This window comes from Lichenostomus cassidix, chromosome 4 (assembly GCF_008360975.1).
Source record: "Lichenostomus cassidix isolate B80296 chromosome 4, HeHo_3.0, whole genome shotgun sequence".
NCBI classification, from domain to species: domain Eukaryota; kingdom Metazoa; phylum Chordata; class Aves; order Passeriformes; family Meliphagidae; genus Lichenostomus; species Lichenostomus cassidix.
The window spans coordinates 52,940,083-52,961,530 of NC_139484.1; the positions used below are offsets into that span (position 1 = coordinate 52,940,083).

The window sequence follows — 21,448 nt, forward strand, 5'->3', positions numbered from 1 at the left end:
CATTGCACAAGTCAGATTCACTACAAAACAGAACTTCACATTGAAGGAGATGCTGGGACTGATAGGCTGAGCAGCTGACTAAAAGAAATCAAGATCACCAATACACAACTAATTGCTATATTTAGTTATTCTACAGAAAGACCAGAAAACTTGCCTTTAAAGGATGTATTCTTTTCTATGAGAAGTTTCTAAACTGACGGTTTGGGAATTGACTTGAATTTTAACTTTTACATATTAATTTTGGACCTTTTACTGTTTACAAATCAGAAGTCACACATCAAAGCAGAAACTACAGACTTAAAGCACACCTGTGGCTGAACAATTCAATAATGTCTAGATGTATAAATGCAAGAACACTTTAAACTTGGAACATTGTTAGAAGAAGTCCACATTCAGAAGCTCTTTGCTTGTTAGTACTGGAGATACATTAACTTTGCCAATTTTCATCAAAACTCTATGTGTTTCTTATGTCTCTGCTTCTGCTTCCACCCTAAACAGAAATTAATCAAAATCTCTGACAATGCAAACTGCAGTTATCCAGGCTGTTATATGCTCCAACTAGGTAACAGCAATCTGAAAAAAGAAAATACTTTAAACACAACAGAGTTGGGATTTGGGGGAATTTGGGGAGGGTTGGTTGGTTTGTTTGCTGGGGGGTTTTGTTGTTGTAGATATTTAGGGTAGTTATTGATCTTGGAGTGTTCCTGGTACATGACATTCTATCTCCAGAAGTATATCAGATGTTATTTCTGATGTTTTATTTTTCTTTCTCAAAGTGCTTTATTGAAAACTGCTACAAAAAAGATTTATACAAACTACTGCTTGAGCAGAAAGCAGAATTGGCCTTTTTTTTTTCCCCACAAAGCAGTATTTCCACTGACAATCCTCCTTAGGATCTTAGACCTACATCTTAAAAAAGGGTGTATTTCACAAGAGCAGGAGTAAGGGAGGGGGAGGGGAAAAACCAAAATTATATCAATTACATAGTCTGTGTTTGAGCTTCCCTCATGCATAAACTGTACATTCAATCATTCTTCCAGACTCCTGCATTCCAGAGTACAACCAATTCGTGGTAGACCCCTTCTCCTGTGCCCATCCCATCTCTTTCTTGACCCACACGTGTATTCACATGCCTTCACCTCCATGTTGTAATTGTGACTTACAATTTCTGGAATATTTCTCTATTGCTAAACATCTTCTGTACAAAACTGATGAGAAAAACTAGAGTGAGTAGTTTAGTAGTAAAGAGAACAACAGGAAATCCACCATGAGGTTCAGAAATCACTTCAGAACATGATCAGCCACAGGCTGAAAGATAAGACCTCTTAGTATACAGACAAAACTTGGCCTTTGGAACTTAAATATTTAACTTCCTCTTTGAAACAGACCTAGAAGGAAAAGGACTGAAACAGACAAGTACTGCAGCATTAAGCTGACAGTAAATTCAGTTAAACTTCTCTTTGAATACACGCAAGTTCATTGACTAAAGAAATATTTTCCACTGTACAGCTACGGTTGTGGATATTTAGCACATCCTTACATGGCACTCGAAGTAACAGGGAATATATGGGAGAGCTTTCTGAATCTGTTCCAGAATCAACTTCACCAGGAACACTCTATGCCTAGGAACAGCTAAATGCCCAAAGGCCCTTACAGGAGATTACCTGTCCCATTTCAACCCTATTCCACATTCTCCATCTCACTTAGGGCAAGCAGGATACTATAGAATTTCACAAGTGATGCCATCACCCAGCAGAATTGGAAAAACTATCAGTTTAAAAGCCTAGTTTTGGCAGGGTAAGACAGTGATCTTTGATTCAATAGTAGTCAAAAGCAGTTCATCAGAAAATAAAAAAATCAAACCGACTTCATTGACTGCATACCAGCTTGCTGAAGCTGTTAATTAACCAAAGCTCAGCAATGTCCTATGGGATTGGAATGCTCTGTGTTCCACTTGCTTGGGTGCCAAGTCTTGCAGTGAAATAAGACATTTCTTATGAGCTATGCTATAATAGCTCAATCAACATTTGCAGGAGAAATTAACAGCAAGTCCCCAATAGAAAGGCATTTAGCCCTCTGAAGATGCTGATTTAGGCTCTGCCAGCCTATATGATTTTCCCATTGACAACAGTTAACACTGTTTAATCAAGAACACTAAGGACAAATTGAAGTGAAACCAGTGACCAACTCACACACCAAATTATTGCTTCTGAAGTGGGCTGTATTAGACAGCTACAGCTGGAGATAATTTATAAACAGATTCAATTATCAATACCCATTTTTTACTGGAAGAAACCAATTTAAATCTCTAAACATGATTCACATTGATCCTGTGGTTCACCTCTGTTGTCATTCACTCATCTACCCCACCACAATCTTGTCACTTCCACACAGGTGGGATTTTTGGTTACAAGAGAAGCCACTTTGAAAAAACTCTTCTTGAGCTTCTTCCTTCTCCAAGCTGCTACAAGTAAAAAGGAATTTGAAACAACAAGGACTTTCAAGGACTTTCTTTTTTTTCTTTTCTTTTTTTTTGGTAGAAAGCCACAGCCTCTCAAACTAATCCTCATGCTCAAAATCACAAGGCTACATAATATTCCAGCAGTCACTTGGAAAGGCTTTTCAGCTTGTTCAGAAGAAAAAAAAAAAAAAAAAGAGGGGGAAAAAAACCCCCAACACAGGCCCAAAATCCCAAATCTTCAAAATGTTAAGCAACTTAAACTCAGAAAGGCTCTTTCAAGAAAAAGCAGTAAGACTCAGGATTTACAAGCCTAACTGTAGCACCCTCGTTGCCAAACAAAACTGTCTCCACCTTTCCCTTCCCAGTAATATTGCTGTCAAGCTTCAATAATAGCATGAAAAAAGAAATACTGGCCAGAATCTTAAGCAGAACCAAGAAAACTTATCTCAATGTAAAAAAAAAAAAAAGAAAAAGAAAAAGAATATTAAAAAAAAATTTATATACTCATGGAACAGTCTAAGATCAATTAACATTACATAACATTTTCACTAACACAGTTTCATTTTTCAAAATGAAAGTCAGATTTATTCAACATTAAGTGCAACAACACATCAGAAATCAATAAAATCAATTTTCACTTATAAAATAAAGCAAAGTAACATGAATAAACACAGGAAAATACTGTCTGAGACTCTCCAAGCAGGACAATTCCCATAAGACTCACAGAAAAGAAAAAAAAAAAGGATTTTTATATGCAAACAGACTAAATTCCCCAAAATTCAGGCTTTTTTCCAGTTGTAAAGCAATATATAGCTAATGGGAGGTAAACTAGAAAAGGGAATGAAATGCATCATGCTGTACAACACCAAAGAAATACTTCAAATGCATTTGTGTACAGCATTAGCAACATGCACTAGATGAGGTTAAAAGCAAGTACAGTGTATATATTAGAGACAGAAACTAGTCAGTCTGAGGGCTTTGTTTCTTATTTTAGTTCAACTAATGAAAACAAACAGAAGCCAAGAGCAAACAGAGGAAGAGCAGAATCTGCATGGAGAACATCTCTTCCCAGAACAGTAAAGCATCTTAAGATTCAAATTTTGCACATATTTACTTGTCTTGGTCCTCTTCTTGCTATGTCATTAAAACATACCCAGATCCAATGATGGGCTTTATGCAAGTATCTACATTTTCGTAAAGCAGTAATTAAACAAAACAATGCAAGTCATTCAAATTCTGCTAATCTTTTAAGTCAGGCATTAATATGCTGAACACCCCCTACAACTCAATGTTATTTAAATTAAAAATAAAAACAAGGCAAGACATCTCCCAAATAGCCTTGCTGAAGCCTAGGGTAATTTAATTATGTCTGTTGCTTGGAGGAGAGCAATGTGAAAACAGACGTGCTACCCAATTCATTTCATTAAGAATTATTCAAACAATACTTTTAGACAACAGCCAGTCTCTTTGTTGGTTCTCTTCAGTTCACAGCCTGACAGATTTCTCTTGCCAGTCTTTTTTTCTTCAGCAATTTTTTAAGACAAACCCCCAAGATCACCTATAGATTTTGTCAGCTATTGAAAAGCAAGCAAGCATAGCACACATGCAAGTTATTAGAAGTCGAGAGCCAAATATAATTAACTACAAAGTTCCAAGCAGTAAGTACATCGACATTCCCCTGGGGAGACTCCATCTTACTGGGAAATGGATTTGAAAGCTCATAAAGAACTCAGGTTACCTGGTTCACTTCACAAGTTCTCTGCCTTCCACCCAAAGACTTACAGGAATCCATCCTACCACCTCACAAGCTAGTACAAATATTCAAGATTGCAATTAACTTCTGTAAGAATGGAGTGATTGCTGACAACTGAAGACTGACTTTTGCAGGGTTGGACATACTGACCATAACTTTAAATGAATTCAAGTCTGAAAATAATTGTGCAGCATTAACTTAAGACACGAATAAATGATCAAAGGATAATTTAAGGATAACTTTACCACTCATACACAAATCACATCAGTCAATGCTCTACCTAGTTCACCTGATGTACAGCAGTGTTTTTACAATATCCAACTGTGACCAAGTCTTTAAAAGGCAAGTATTTACCATTTAACTATTAGTAACTCCCAACAGAAAAGAACTGTAGTACTCTAAATAACTACCAGTACCTGTTTACTTTTTTAACAGTAGAGGGACAAAAAGAACTGATCTGAATTAAAATAAAAGGAATGTGAAGGACAAAGTTTTAATTCAGATGTCTTTAGCACATATTAAACCAAAATTGACATTAAGACATGCTACTAAAAGTTATCCGAAACTGCTGTGAGGTCTGGCAATCACCCCAGTTTGTGCTCAACCAAATTTAATGCTGGATGAAAAATATAATAGAAATTAGAAATAAGAAGGTAATGCCCTGAAGAGTACACCTAAAGGAAGTGGGGTTTTTTGTTGGATAAAAAGTTACTGATCTGAAAGCCTTGAGATTAAATGTACCTCTTATCTCCAGCAATCTAAGTTGTAAGTGTTCCTTAGGAGGAGATGAAATACCTCTGAACATTTTTCATCCTCTCCAATGAGCAAGACGCATTTCTTTTTACCTTGCTCAAATGTCCTTTGCTTAACATCTAAGAGAACAACCTTCCCACTTTCATTTCAGTGAAGCGTTAAATGCACAGAATTCACACGCAGACAATTTGGTAAACTTGAGATTCAAAGTTGTAAAGAAAAACAAAAGATAACAAAAATCTACTTTATTTCTGAATGCCTGAAGTGGACTGCTAAGTACTGCCATCTGCTTAAGCAATGTCAGATGCAAGAGCATCCAGGAATAATAGTTTAAAGGTTAATACTATTACCATTTATAAATGAATTGGTGCATTCTGTTTACGCAACAGAGAACTAAGTGGAGAGTCAGATAAACGCCATCTGTACTGGGCTGAAGTCAAAACTATCTGTTGAATATGTGTATGATACGTTTGAACTGCTACTAAAGCCTCAAAGAATGGTCACCTAAACTTTTACACACTGTCAGGCAGGCAAACCCTGCAGGCAATTTTTGGTTATTAGTTATCCCAACATCTGTGTCACTAGCAGAAAATGTTAGCAGCACTTAGACTCAACCAGCCATAGTGGGCTTCACCATGGATCACTGAAGATGCAACATCCAGGATTAAGATGCCTACAAGCAATTTGGAGCAGTGATTCAGATGTGAGATAGTAACACACCCCTTTAGTGAGAGCAACTGGAACAGATTAGAAAAATGTGTTCACCCTACTTAACATATTGCACAAGGAGATAAGCAAATACACAAGAGGTCCAAGAACTCGTAATTCCTCTATTTGGCCTTAAAAATATATTTTTATTTACATCCTCTGCTGCTCGTAAATATGCTTGTAATTAAATGAAAAAAAAAATTCATTGTCTACATTATCAAAGGTAGTAATCCAATCCCTCTCTAGCAATGTATCTTGGAAATGGAATGAAACTATGCTGAAACTCTAAAAGCCAGTGGTATAAGAAATGCTAATAAGCTCATTTCCCTCCTGTGCATGCCATGTTCCCATATACTGGGAAGCAAAATCTTGAAAGCTTTAATTTCTAACTAGCTTTATCATTTTAGGCTTTCAATCAGTTGTAAATTACTGCCTAACTCCAGCTGGCATCCATAGATATCACAAGAAAACTGCAATCAAGTATTCGCGGCTTCGCCATCTTCAAGGCTTCCAAACAAGGAACTGTATTCTTACTATAACCTTACTACTTGGACTATGATTGAGAATTTCTCCTCTTTCAGCAAATTGCCCTTCAGGAAGTAGAGGGTAACCTGCTACCTAGGTACCAATGGAGGAAGAAAAGTTGACATATGCCTGGAACTGTCAATGGACAATTTTAAGTTCCATCACTGAGCTGTGAGGGGATGAGGGATGGGGGGGGGGAACCAACCAAAAAGAAAAACCAAGAAACCAAAACACAATCAACTGTTTTAATATCTAAGTCCACTGTAAGCCGGTCAAAAGCATTCCCCATGGCAACCAAAATGCCTTTCCTAAACTTTTACACTTTTAGTAATCAAGTGACATACAGCTTTAGTAAGAATTGTGGAAAGGTTTGCATTTGTTTAGTTTTAGAAAAACTGGGATTTTTTTTCTTCTTTATAAAGAACCACACATTTGACACTTCATTTTACAAGTGACCTAAACAGCAACCTCTTTAGGGACAAGTCATTTGGGCAATGTCCACAAAGGGGCTGCTGTCCTGACAAAGTACTCTAACAAAATATATAAAAAGCAAAGAGCCTCATCTTCTGAAATACCAGAATTAAAAATAGAACATGGATTTTACCCATAAAAGTGAAAAACCACACAAAACAAACAAAACAAAAAACCCACAAACCCATCTCTAAGGACACTAGATGATTGTCATGAATGACTGATATGTTCTGTATATCCCAGGGGTGGGAATGCTGGCTGGACTCACTGACTGCCAGCGAGTTCAAGTTCGACTGTTAAGCAAATGGAGCCGGAAAAAAAGAGGCATTTTGAGGCATTGTCTCACTTCCTAGGTGTGGGCATACAGCAGGCACTTCAGCACCAAGACTGGATTCAATGTTTGCCAGTGAAGATCTACCTTAAAGCTGGTGCTCTCAAACTCCCTCAGCAAAATGACTCCAGCCATTTGAAGATGGGAATTTCTGCAGTAGCTGCAGTAGGAGCATTGGAAGCCACTTAAATTGTGGACAAATTTAGGTGGCAAGAAATGCAACTGGCCTTTTAATGTAATAAAAAATAAACTCAACTCAAAATTAGTCTGTGCTCCAACATAATTCTCACCACTTCTGTTTGTATTAATTTCAGCTTTTAGTTGTCTAACACTTATTAAGAAGGAGCTATAAAGTTACAGGACAGCTGATGATACACTGAGTGTAGAGAGGTGTCTGTGCTCCAAAGGTTTGCCATTTTGAAGCCAAAATCTATCACTATGATAATCTCATCTGATCTGTCTGTACAACTTCCTAAAACATTTTTTTCAGAAAATAAATTGTTTTTTTTTAAAAGACATTTAACACTTCAACTCACAGCCAGTGAAGAGTTCCATACCTCCTCTATTTCATTTTTTAGTTGTATTTACTACAGAAAACTGAATTTGTCTGTTTTGTCTCCTCAGTATTTTAGTTTGCCTGATTTTGATGCCAGAATTAAGAAGTGCTGCCCTCCTCCCTCCCACTCCTCATGACTAGATTTTTTCCATGTGTAAATATTTACTCTCCAGTACCAAAATGCCACTTCATCTTTTTTGGTAATGATAGAGACAGAGTTACTCAAACCTCACACAAAGATCTACTATCCAGCCCCAGATTTTATTTTAAACTCAATTATTGCTTTAGCCTTCTCAAGTGCATCAAGATTTTTCTGGTAGTAGTCTTCTCCATGTTGTTTGGGAGGCACAGTAAGTTCCCTATTTGTATCAAGTAATTTTTCCCTTTGCAGATGTCCAAGTACTTCATCAGGCTTTAAACTACAGGTCTTGAAGACTCAGCACTGAGATTGTTCTTCAGCACAAGTGTTTTTCACTGTCTGCTTTTTGTTGTCTGCCATGTACAGAGTGTACAATCTTTGTTAAAAGAGACCATTGTCATCTTGCAATGACTTTATTTTTTTAAGCTACAGCTATTCAATCTGATGATTCAGAGAATAATGGAATAATATTATGTTCTCATTATTTTCCGTTCCACCAATGTTTTCTTCTCCAAACCTTACCACACAGTTGATTCCTCCCACACTTTTCTGCAGAGATGGCCTACAATCAGTCTTTGCCAGACAAGAAAATTCTGGATTGCTTCTGTTCACTTAAGAAAATAATCCATGTACCTGGATTTTTCAAGGTACTTGCAAATGTAAGGTCTCCATCCCATTTTATAGCCCTTCTCTTTCAACCATGTCCCTAACCACAGTAAACCTTTTGTTAAAATCACCACCACTTCTTGAGGAGAGAACTAACACATGGGGTATGCGCAGTGAAACCTAAATAGAAAACACTAGAAAAGACACATATCACTTGATTTCAATTAGCGACAGGTTTTGAAGGCTCCTTACTAGAAAAAATGTAGGCAGTCAGTGAAATAATTCTTTCATACAGTACATCACATACATATTGGCAAGAAGTGAGCCCCTAATCACAAGTCCCTGGCAGTGGCACCTGCTACTGAGGCAACTAGAACACCCCTATGGAAGATCTGAGACTGTTTCGTCATCACTGGGTAAATTGCTTGTGTTGACTAGAGCAGGAAATATTTCTTTGGAATGTACCTCAGAAGAAATTCCTGCTCAGTATTAATATTTTCAAACTGAATAAAAGGCACTGTTGCTTAAGCAGTACATTTCTTGTCTCCAACTGTTAAAAAAAAATAAAAAGATGTTTTTGAACAACTAGCTACTGCTACCCTAAGAAGGTTTCCTTGTTACCTCACAATAATTTCATCTCTCTCTATAAAAGCTTCACAAAAATTGCTTTTATCTGAAGCATATTGTCTCACCATTATATCTATCTTTATATCTAAAATTATGAGTTAGTATAACAGTATGCATTATAAAATTATACCATTTACTTCAGACATCTCTGAACAGCTAAATCTTCAAACTATACAAAAATAAAGTGTATGAAATCTTACAAAAGGAGGACATTAAGACAATAATAGCTAATTCAAAAAATATAATAACTTACACACAGCAGTAAGCATAAGCAATGTAGCCTACGACAGTTTTCAATTAACAGGACCTCTGAAACATGTCTGAAACAAGCATCAGCTAAAATTAGAACATTCCCAAGCACAATAATGTTTCCAATTTATTATGTTGACCACAGTACAAACTTTCACAACCCAAATGTCCATTGTCTGTCAATCTGTAAACAAAAGCTACTATTCCCCCTCCTCATTTCGAGAGGGTGAATTTTTTCAGTCTTCAGTCAAGTTTCACAACCATCACTTGCATAAGGAATCAAGAGCCTGTTCTCTTGGTAAATTACTTTTTTTTTCTTTTCTTTTTTTTTCTTTCTTTTTTTTTTTTTTTATTTGTCATACAGCCTGCAGTGAAGTAAAATCACAGTGAAAGTCCTGGGAAAAAAATGATCTTTACAGCAGGACTTGAACCATTCTAATAATAAATGCATCTAACAAAGCTTCCCATAATAAAAGCATAACATTTCCATTTCCAGGAATCAAGTCAATTAGAAATGCTAAATTCTACTTAAAAACCCCAAAAGATCTAAAAGTGAAAAGATTCATCTTCTCAATCAAATACAAGTCTTTCAGTTTCACTTGCAGAGACTGTTCCAGTCTGTAAAACAGTAGTGCAATTCATTTAGTTCTACTTCTTTTATTTTTGTTAAAGTCCGGTAGATAAATGTCCTAGTTCTACGGAAAGATAGGAAGATGCTCCAGTAAACAAGAAACTTTGGCAAGCCCTGGAAGGCTTACTAGTCCATTAAAGCTTAGGAGTCCAAAGTGGCTTAAAAATGGTTTATGAATAAACTTAAAAAAGCCCAACAAAACAAATTAAAAAAAAAAAAGCTGAAAAAGACAAGCTAAAAAAATAAAGAAATAAATAGGCAGAAATTAATGTAAACTGTCTGAACTTTTTAATGATTTCTCATTGACAGCTGGCACGACCGTTGACAGTACAGTCATTAAATATAGGTGACCTACAGATTATTCCATTAGGGCATCCAGTCTGGAATGCTCGAATGGAATTACATTCCTAAAGACCTAAAAAATAGAGTTCTTACAACATTACTGTATGTTTTCTTCTGCCCACCTCACTTACACTTCTTCTTAAAGAGGTTTTTTATTTTTGATGGCTTTTTATTTTTTTCACCATTCTGGTAGAGGTCCTGTGGGATACTACTTATCCTAGGGACAGAAGCAGCTTCATGGCTGGGCTTGCTATCACTGCCGGTTGAGGAACATGAGGTGTGACGAGGCTTTGGGACTGGGATCCCAGTTGAAAGCTGGTTCATGCTGCAAGACTTCTCCAGGATTCCATTATAAACTTTGCTTGCAGGACTAAAAATCATGCTCTTAGTTTCTGACATGCCTACACAGTCAGGAGAGCCCCTAGAAATATCTGCAGTCAGAGAAGAGGAGTCTCCTGTAGATGATTCCTCAAGTGAGAATTCTTCTGGCGATACCTTCTGAGGAGAAATTGTCTGGTACATCTCAAGAGTTGCTGGAGGAGACTGTTTTCTTCCAATGGATGAATTTAAGGAGTCACATTCCGAACCTGTTTCCTGTACTTCCCTGAGTCAGAGCAGAAAGAAGAGAAAATATAATGAAACTACAATTTCCTTCATACACTTAAAAAGGAAATTAATTTAGAATCAATAACATTAGTCTAAAAGCACCACCCACACTTTTCCTTAGTAGTTAATTAAACAAAATAAGACTTAAGTTAAACATTTTAAGTTACAACTTGCATTATATCATTTTATTATCTAAACTTAAGGGAATTAGTTTGTGCAATCTTGCTTTTGTGGGCAGCAGCATCTGCCCAGAATCAGTATCTCATCATTCGTATCTCACTTCAAAGAACAAAAACTACCTTTCTGGCACGTGAAGTCAGAAAAGTTATGAAATGAAAGAAGGAGATTTAAGCCTATCATATACAAAAAGTTTCTTCAGGACAAGTGTCCCTACCTTTCAACAAGCTCATTTGCTCCTTCCAAAAGGAATTTAACCTTTTCCTATGAGGCCATGTAACAAGAGTAGGTACACGCTCAACATGCTGTAAGAATTGTGTTACCATCCATCTCCTCTTCGCCCAGTAGCTGACATTGCTTTTGATCCTAGTTTCAGATGTAAAAGCCAGTAACATATTGTAATGGAGAATCAGGGTTAGTTCAGTGCACCCTGGATTGTAACATTACTTAACTGTATATGACATGCTAGCTATTTACATACACATACCAGACAAGAACTCTCTGTTCCATGTAGACTATGTTAATTTATATTATCCTATAGATTACTTTAACTTTTGGCTTGGTTTAATCTCTAATTCTAAACTGTTAGTCTCAATAATCCTATCAAGAGTTCCAAGTGCTGTTTGCTAATCTCCGTACCATTGTTTATCAGCAGAGAAGTAAATGGCTTCCTCCTCCTCTTCAGTTCGATAAAGAGCTGGGCAGCTCGACACAGAAAGGATGTCAGGGTCAGGGGAGTGCAAAGCGTGCTGAGACTGTGGAGATGATGGCACAACATTGCGTCTTGATCTACACAAGCTACTGCTTCTTGCCAGTGTGCTGGGAGGTTTTACAATGGACCCTGAGACAGAGAAAAAGCAAACCAAAACCCTCCAAGTGACATTGATGTTAACAATATCTACGCTGAAGACTAAGTAGCAGATATCTGCTTCAGTGACAATGACTTTTAAACAACTTTGACATTGCTTGACCATTTCAGAGGAAGAAAGACTGGCACACCTCATACATTCTACAGCTAGATGAAGCAGCTAATCAAGATGCAACTGCAGAGATTTTGTGCCTGCCAAATACTACCCTGACCAAAGCTCTGGCTCAGTATGCTCTCTTGAGAACAAAGAGAAAGATTCTACTGAAACTCCCAACCCTTTATAAACTAAAAATAGCGGTACTGAAATTAGTATGTTACACAATGTCCTGTATTTTACTTGTGTGGTGATTTGGAGCTTAGAAGAATATGTAAAAGTTTTGCAGTGTAGGTATGACTAATCAAACAGCCAACTGATGTACACTGCACTAGTTGAAAAGTAAGTTAGATACAGAAGACCAATTTCATTTATGTAACATGATAGAAAATATATAATTTAACCTCATTTTAAGCTCAAGAACTTCCTTAGATAACATTTTCTCTTGCCAGGCTAACAATTAATTTCTGGATGCAAAAATACCAAGAATGGGTGGAGACAGCCACACAAGACTTCATCAGCAAAGTAACCAACAGGAAGTGATAAATGTTCCTAATCCAATTCCTCCTTCAAAAGGTTATTAGGCAGCAATACTTGTACAGAAATAAATCTATAGACCTGTTTGCAGGCTAGCTGCTGCAAGTCTCAGGATATTTCATACCCCTCCTCAAACTGTCTAATGGAATGCATCACTGCTTATGTAAGACACACCAGACCCCTACAGGTGTTCAAAATGTTTAACAAACATAAGACATTAAAAAGCCCTTCAATTGTTTTTGTAGACAAGGATGTCTAGTCTAACAAAAGACATTTTATTTTCTGCAATGCCAGTTTATCATATCAAAGTTAGTTTCCCTTCCTGGAATCTCAAAAAAGGACAAGTTGTCACTCTCTTTTGGTACGGGAAATCACAGCTTTCACAAAACAGCAAGTAAATGCACCTTTGCCATCACATAGATTTACTTCCACTCCTGAGTAGGAAAGAAAGGTTTGTGAGTCTCAATGTGAGAGTTGTCATGTAACTCAAACTTCTGATTTTACTTTTGACAAATTCCCTACTGACCCTAAAAGCATGTTGGGAGCTCAGAAATCATCTTGTGTCATTACAAAAAAATTCCTCAAAGGACAAATGTGAACTGAGATAAGACAATAAGAATTCTCTCTAGGAAATTTGTGCTACAGGTCCAGGTAAATAAGATGCCGTCCTACTTGCTGGTATTAAAAAAACAAGATTGCACCATCAGTGAATTTTGAGAGAAGTAACAAGCATTTTGGTTCTTTGTAGGTGTATCTAGACAGGAATATGAAGAATACATCTATGACAATTTAACATGTAGAATTTTCTAGTGCAAATGAACTCACTAAATCAAGGAACTAGCTGAATCCCAATCAGTCAATCGAAAAGTAGAAGTTTCACTATCCCCTTCCTGCTGTAAGTACTTTGTTCCAGTGTTGGGCACTATTTCTTAATCCCTTTAAGTTCTTCAGTTTGAGATTGATCAAACAGCTCTACTACTTGACACCATTTTAGCTTATCAACCCAAATGCTCTGGCACAAAGAAGCCTGTCCAACAGAGTTCAAATTTTGTCAATCTTATGAGGCCAAAGGATGCTGGGACAAGGTAATAGCCCAGTCCACTTTAGATCCAGTGACTGACACAGCCCCAGTCTTAAGTAACCTCCTGCACATGACATTTTGCCTGAAGCCTCACGACCAAGATGAGCTTCTGTCCTTCCTCACATGCATTTGTTATTTTTGTCTAAAGGGTGGAAATAATTCAGCAATTACCAAACTAACCTACAATAATTTGACTCCTCACCATTAATTTCAACAATAGATCATTTAGCATATTTTCCCTCTCCTTCCCCACTCCCCAAGTGTTTCCATGTTTTATATAATTAACAGAAATTGTAAAAGCTAGTAAATTAAGGACAAGCTACTTCCTTCCTGTGATTTAACAACATGAAGTTCTTGCGTCTTATAAAAATTGAGGAAGAAAAAAAAAAAGAAAATAAAGTTTTTGTAGTGTTACTAAGATTCAGATTACTTCCATCACTAAGAAAGAAATATTTTCAAATGAACTGATCTTTAGCCAAAAAAAAAAATCAAACCACAACTGCAAAAGCATACAGTGAAGTTTCACCTAAATATGCTCTTACAAACCATACTTTTGTCCTTTTCTAACTGTAGTTCTTTGAATCAACTGTACTGTCTTCTCTGGCTTCACTTCTAAGCAAGAGCTAAGTGAGAAGAGTGACTAAAAAAAATACAAGTCTTTTACACATATCCAAGTGTTGTCATTTTCGACCATCTGTAAAATCATGACAATAAATGGAGTTCTTCCTTTTGAAACCAGACCACAGACTTCTCTATATATAATTGGAAGCTTAATTCTAGGCATCCATATTTTATTGGGCCTCCAATAAATTTGTTGCTAGGGTTTAAATTAAAGCCTTTGCACTGAAGACAACTAGAGAAACAGCATTCCTTAAAGTGATCAGAACTTGCAGCAAGCAGGGTTGCAAGAGGATTAATGAACTTTTCAGTGCTGTCTGCAGAAAAAAAGGTTGGTACATTTAGAAGAAGAACAAGTGTCCAAGGCACACTAAGTAAAGCCAGCAAAGTGGCGACTGTTTTTTAAAATACAGTTTGAATTTCTTCTGTGAATCCAAGCCCTGGAAGAAAAATGTACCCACATGGAAGTTTTCCTTCCTACTCATTCCTCAGCTTGATACAGCTACATGGGAGCTCATCTTTTTGATTTGCCTCTAGAGTCCAGTTAATCACAACTTCCATGAAACAGGCTCTTGTTCTGACACAATGACTCATGATACAAGGGTGGTCTGAATCCCCAGCATGTATCTTCTGATCATAGTTTAACCAAAGCTGGATTTCCCTCCCTCCAGCATTCAGCCTCTTTGCCTGACACTCAAACAACCCACTGTATCCAAACACAAACATTCTGCCTGAAAGCTTCCCTTGAATAACAACGGGATTTTGTTCCAACCACTAAAGAATGTTCACAAGGCTATGTAGCATGGGGCCTCCCAAAGGGTGTGATCTTTCTCATAGCTCAAGGGACCCTGGACTAACTTCGTCCCTTCCATCTGAAAGAATAAATGTGCTAACAGGAACTCAGCATTATTCATTACAAACTTTTGTGTAAGTAACAATCCAAGGTTCACAAGCACTTTCAAAACCTTAGCTGAATTTGCCCCACTCTCCCACTGAAACAGAATAAAGGCTTTTTCATGTTATCTTTATTGCAAAACCCAGTTTTCACTTTATGTAAGTCCCACTAGATCTAGTATCTGAAATGCTACATAGAATTTTAGTCCTTTTGACTTTGACCTAATCCTGTTTCATTTTAGCACTCTTCTCCCACCTGACTTGAAAATCCCATGTCCCCACAACTTTTCCCCTTTCTTTGTACTGAGCCCATCACTTACCATGAAACTGAGAAACTATTGGAGGAGTGTCTTCATCTAAATCATCAACTCCCCCTGCAATTGGGTAGGGAGGAATGGAAACTCGAGGCATAACTACCCAGCTGTGATCAGAGTATAGAGAGGAGGTCAAGCTTGGTAGCCCAGAATTGTGCGCGATTTGAAACCCACAGATCTTCTCAATCTGCTGCCATCGATAAAGACGCTCTCGCAAACACGTCGTCAACTCAGAGAGTGCTTTCCTGAAAAAGGGCACACATTAAAATTATATACATTGTTCTTAATGATAAAACAAAGCAACACATTCATGCCAGCACATCAGAAGATGCATTACAGCTGTCGAAATATTCACATTTTAATATTTTTAAACCGCTTTTCTTAAAGTATAAAACCACTAAGACACTCGATTCCATAACTCTCAAAAATGGCATTGTTCCAGGAACAAATAATTACAGAAGAATATGCATCCTGTCCTAGTAACCCTCTTACTTTGCTTCAAGAATTTTATGGTCCACTTCATCCAGGGAGGAGCTGTGTGCAACATGTAATGTTCCAAATACAGTGCTTCTCTTCTTTTTTATCTTTTCTGCCTAAAATACAAAGTAAAGTGAAATGCATAAAACTAGTAGCATACTTAACATGAAAAAATATTAGCAATATTGACAGGTAACAAACAACTCAGAGAAGAAAAAAAAAAACGCAAATGCTTATCTACTTTGTGTTTACCATTCCCTATCTCTAGCAACAGATCAGAAAAATCTTTAAGTAGCTGAAGAATAATTTATTACCTCATCTTTAGCAATTGCTAATTGCATTTCTGCGTGCTGTCTTTTGATATTGTAATATTGTACTTCAACTTCATGTGTTAACTGAAGCCACTTCTGCAAAGCTTCAGGAACAGACCAATTACTTCTCAGCTCAAACTCCTTCTCAGCCTTTTTTAAAGCCATACGAACCTAGCAATCAAGAATAAATAAAAGTGTCACCAAAAGTATCATTAGAACTGACAGGTGAATTATAAGCACCTTTATACCCCACAGCAACATATGAAAGCTTGACAGAGTTTTAGTACATGCCAATTGTTGTCAGGTAGGCAGATATGGCACCTCTGAAATCTAGAATATGACTTTCCAGATTTTTTTCAATGATATATAGTTCCTAATTCAAAGCTTAAATATTTTTGTAAGATGCGAATTTTTTAGTACAATAAATCCAAATTTATTGCTGTTCAGATGAGACAAAGCTATTCTCTTCTTATAACAAGACAAAAAAAAGCTCTTGTATATATTTTTGTTCAGTGAATGCAAAAACATTATAAGCTAGTATACAAACTTTACAGCTTCTAATAATTTCAGGACTATTTTAATAGATAATGGCACAATTGACAGACGATCGTTAAGCACTCTTAGAATTTTTCCACTCAAATCTAGCATTTGGGGAATGCTGCTTTAAACACCACTAAGGATCTAACAAAACTAGGACCAATTTAAGGTCAACACTAAAATTACCAACAGCTGGCTGATACCTGTACTAACTCTTCCTCTGCATATTTCAGCCTGCTGAGCTCACATTCAGCTCCTTCTCTCAATTCCCTTAAGCGATGAGCTTCACGTTTGGCATCGTTGATCTCATCCATCATTTTGCGCTCCAGATTTTGCTTTTCAACAGCAACGTTTCTATTCTCTTCTTGTGCCTTCTCAAGCCTTCACAATTGAACAAAAATATGAGAAAATATACAGCATATTTGTTAAAAGTTGCAGTCCTCAGAACAACAAAATGCATCCAGCAACAGGGCAAGAGGCAATGGGCACAAACCAAAGCACATGAGGTTCCGTCTGAACATCAGGAAACACTTTCACCATGAGAGTGGCTGAGCACTGGCACAGGTTGCCCAGTGAGGTGGTAGAGTCTCCATCCTTGGACATATTCAGAAGCCACCTGCACATGGTCCTAGGCAACCTGTTCTAGATGATCCTGCTTGAGCAGGAGGGGTGGACAAGATGAACTCCAGAAGTCTTACAACCTCACCCACACTGTGATAATCAAGACTCTGCAAGCTTCATGAATCAGCAGCAATTACATCACATGATATCCACACCACGCAAAATACCCAAACTTTTAGGTGAACCATCAATAAAAATGTAGTATCAAAACACAAGTCTCTACAGACAACTGAGTTACAGGTGTACCACAGACTATCAACTCTCACACTGCCATATAAGCAATAGAAAGTAAACAGTTCAGGTCTGTTTCAATCTTAAGATCACAAAAAGAGGAGAAATGTTCTCATTCTCATGTAAGCAACTATTCAAAGTAAACTGTAATTATATGAAAATAACAATACATACTTGTAAATCTGTAGGAAAAAAGATTGGGCCTCTATTCTCTACCTTCATCCACAAGTTTGTATTGCCTGCTAAGATATCCAGAAGCAATTTCTACCCAAAAAAACAGCACCACTGTAATCACAATTTCCATGCAAAGGGAAGGTGAATAAAATCCAAAGGCAGTTAATACAAATAACTTATGACTGTAAAGGATCTGCATTTGTGTTTAACCTCAAAACAAAAGGAGAATTTTTTTACTTTTTTTTTTTTGTTTTTTAGGTTTTATACCTTTCCTGCAAGTCAAGAAGACTTTGCTCTGCTGTTTGGAGACTTTCTAAGTCCTTCATCATTTTTGTGATATGTTCTCTTGAGGTTCTGTTCTGTGTATATGCAAACCAGCAGCCTCCAAAACCAATAACTATAGAAACTGTTAATATAAAATCCTTCATCCAGTTGTGAGGGGGACCTGCGCAGAGAACAACACCATCATTAACTAGTTCATTGATACAGACAACAGACTAAGGCACTCCCCCCTCTCCCTGGCTTAAAAGGTAACAGAACCTGATGCTAAACAGAATTCCAGCTCATTTACCTCCAACCACGTCCAACAACTACCTTTCAAATGTATTCCAGAGCATTGTCCATACAACATAAGCAGCTCTGCTCTAATACAATTTACTTAATATATACTAAAACATTCATTAGATTGAGAAGAGTTTAGTAAACCCCTTTACAGTACATAATCTATATCTTTATTTTAATAGAGTTAAAATAGAGATCTGCAATTGCACTTTATCAGGCCAATAGGAGCTTTAATTACATTTGAGCAAGTTCTCCCTAGTTTGCACCCTTTTGAATATCCTATGCTGAGTTTAAAATGCACTTGGAAAAAATAAAGTACATTTTAAAATGGTAACAGCAGCACTTTTTAAAAGCAAAAGTTGGATTGTCAAATTATCATATCCAAGAGTCACATAACACATCTTTGTTAGAGCAATTTTTATAGTTACAACTTTGTAAAGACAGTTTCTGTGAGCATTAAAGGTCTAATACAAGGTGTGGGGTTTTTTTTTCCCCCCTAAAAATCCCCAGCTCAGACCTGGCCTGACTAGATAAGGAACACCTGACATGCACAGGACCAGAGCAGAGCTGTAACTATGTACAAGCAAGCATGCAGAGCATGCAGAGCACTGGTGATGTGGTGTGAACATGGCTGCATATGCTAAAATGGGTCACATGTGGAACAGCTGCATTAAATTTAACTGCACGTAAACTCAAGTCTGCACAAAAGACACAGGTGTTGGATTTGTAACACCATCTCCTTTTTTTCTTCTTGTGGAAGGTCATGCACTCTCATTTCAGCATCCCAACTGCACTGTCCAAGCTAACACAGAAGTGAATGTAACATTACCTATAAATGTAATTTAAACAGTCAAAAATATTTAAAGGACACTTCTTGTGACACAGAAGCCAACGTCCATCTGTCAAATGGGGTTATACTAAAATTTCTACATGATCTTACACACAGAAGTGAACCTTTGTCCTGGTCACAGCAGCTAAATAACCCTTTTTATTTCATTGCAGAGTTCCACAATGCATGCCAAGCGATCCATCAGTTCATCCACAAAATAGATAAGCTGTCCTATCTACAGTATCAAGTGTCATGGAAAATATGCTCTGTTGAATTCTTACAATTAAAAGATACGAAAAAAATGCCAAAAAGTTACTAACGGGTGAGAGGTCCAAATAAAACAACATCCAAGGCTTTGAGCTGAAGCTTCTGTCTATGGCTCCGGTCAATTATTTTCAAGTGAGAGATCATGAAAGCATGTTCATTTACTGCTATCCTGTTAATGATAAGACAAAACGTTTCCATAAATGCCATAAATTATATTCAAAATCTATGCAAAGTCTAGATATTCAAAGTCTATGCAAAAAAAAAAGACAGCAATAGTATTTCCGACAGTTATATAGATTACAGCTATGCAACTGAGAGTGAGAAATACAGTCCAACAGTAATGCCACATAATCGCATATCAGCATGTGGCAAAAGAAGAAAATAAAAATCATTTACCTATTCTTTCTGGAAAAAATCATTAAATAGATCCATTTGGCATAGTAAAAGGTATATTTACAGACTTGTGACACCAACTCCTAAATATATGCAATACTCAGGTGTGGTATTTATGCCCCAGAAAAGATGTTCTACAGTTACATTGTTATGCATACCCACTCAATAGATTGGAAGACGTTCAGAAGAAAGTTTGCTACCACACAATTCTGTGACCTTTGATAAGTGCTTCCACAGAAAGAAACAAAACTTTTATAAAAGTTGTATTTTGCAATATTTTGGCAGAAAAAAAAATGCAGCCACCTCTTCAAAACTGCAAGGACACTTCTCTTTTCTTGCATTTGACCATATCTTGTTAGACTTTAGGTTCACATAGTTGTTCCTACCATACAGACCAATGCAGCAACCTATAGGGAATTAATTGAAACTAATCCAGAAGATATATTCACCTGGGAAGTGTTGTTCCATTGACATTGCTGTCTCTAAAATTCTTTTCATATTGGGGCAATTCAACAAATTCTGACAGCCACTGAAGAGTGTCCTCTTGAGTCCAGTTATGAACTGAAAGAAAAATTCAATTACCTTAAGTTTTTGTAAAAAGCAACAGCATAGAAGACAAGCAGTAGAAAAGCAGGTTACAATAACCAAGAGAGTTTAGCCAAATATAATTCCAGAAAAATTAGCACTGCCAAGGTGTTTCTGGCATTTTGCCTTTTTCATTATATGCTCCCCTGTGAAAGCTTAGGCAAACTGTAAACAACCAAGCATGGAACCAAAAGAAGTATTTCACAGAACAATTTAGTCTTTTGCTTTAGTTTAAATCAGGACAGCAACTTGTGATCTCTTGTGACTTTCAGCTACTTAAACCGATTCAAGCCTCAATCCCTCTGTCCTTACTACCCTTGAAGAACTAAACACACATCAGCTGGTGCTGTAACCATTTGAGGCAATGTACTGAGATCTGTCCCAGGATGATGCCTTAAGAACTTGTTTTGACAAGAATTTTCTTAGAGGTTCAAACCTACTAACCACAAAATGGGAGCTGACAAGAGAAGGAGAGAGGACGCTGAAAGAAAACACCAAAAGACAGAAGAAATTTAACAGGAAAACTATTAAATCTCTCTTAAACATGCCCAAGAAAAGTGGAATTACATGCAAAAACTCCCACTAAGAAAAGTTATTTAAATATGTGGAGAATAATTAACAATTTTCCTTAGTAACAGCAACACTCTACATAAACATTCATAGCTACAGATGCGCTAAGAAAACACTACCCACAGATATCACACAAAAAAAAAAAAAAAAAAAAAAGAAGAAGAAAAAAAAATCTCATTTCTGGCCCTTACAGTCAGCTACTACAGTTTACAGGTTCACACTGACAAAATTGAAGGGAAATTGTTCACTCTATTTATGAGTCTGCAAAAGTCTGTCTGCATATGAAAGAAACAGGAACAGCCTTCTTCTGGACAGACATGTCTTCACATGGAAAGTTTTTTGGTTTTTTTAAATACTTCTCTATCTACAACTACTTGCATGTGACAGTACTGGGCAGAGATTTTAGTAGAAACCTTATCACTAGGACACATTCTCAGTGGTGAATTTTGACAATGATCCTTTATAATGCCCTGCTGAAAACTTGACAGGTAGAGCTGCAGGCAATGGAAATTTTTATGAGTTGAAATTCAGGTTTCAGTTCACACTGAAAC

General features: G+C 36.9%; 1 protein-coding gene across 3 annotated transcripts in view; it reads right to left on the reverse strand.

Annotated features, from left to right (window-relative positions):
* Window positions 1-6,431: 6,431 nt before the first annotated feature.
* STIM2 (stromal interaction molecule 2) overlaps window positions 6,432-21,448 on the reverse strand; it is a 68,199-nt gene continuing 53,182 nt past the window's right edge. For 2 of the 3 annotated variants that reach the window (XM_085059194.1, XM_085059192.1), the window contains exons 4-12: window positions 20,192-20,303; window positions 19,403-19,518; window positions 17,960-18,137; window positions 16,870-17,047; window positions 16,133-16,300; window positions 15,834-15,934; window positions 15,348-15,586; window positions 11,575-11,776; window positions 6,432-10,756 (exon numbers count right to left, since the gene is read on the reverse strand). In XM_085059194.1, coding sequence (XP_084915320.1) covers window positions 10,276-10,756; window positions 11,575-11,776; window positions 15,348-15,586; window positions 15,834-15,934; window positions 16,133-16,300; window positions 16,870-17,047; window positions 17,960-18,137; window positions 19,403-19,518; window positions 20,192-20,303 — 1,775 coding nt within the window. In that variant the 3' untranslated portion in view covers window positions 6,432-10,275. Of the gene's footprint in view, window positions 10,757-11,152; window positions 11,302-11,574; window positions 11,777-15,347; window positions 15,587-15,833; window positions 15,935-16,132; window positions 16,301-16,869; window positions 17,048-17,959; window positions 18,138-19,402; window positions 19,519-20,191; window positions 20,304-21,448 lie in introns of all 3 variants that reach the window. The other variant, XM_085059193.1, reaches the window with a different exon arrangement.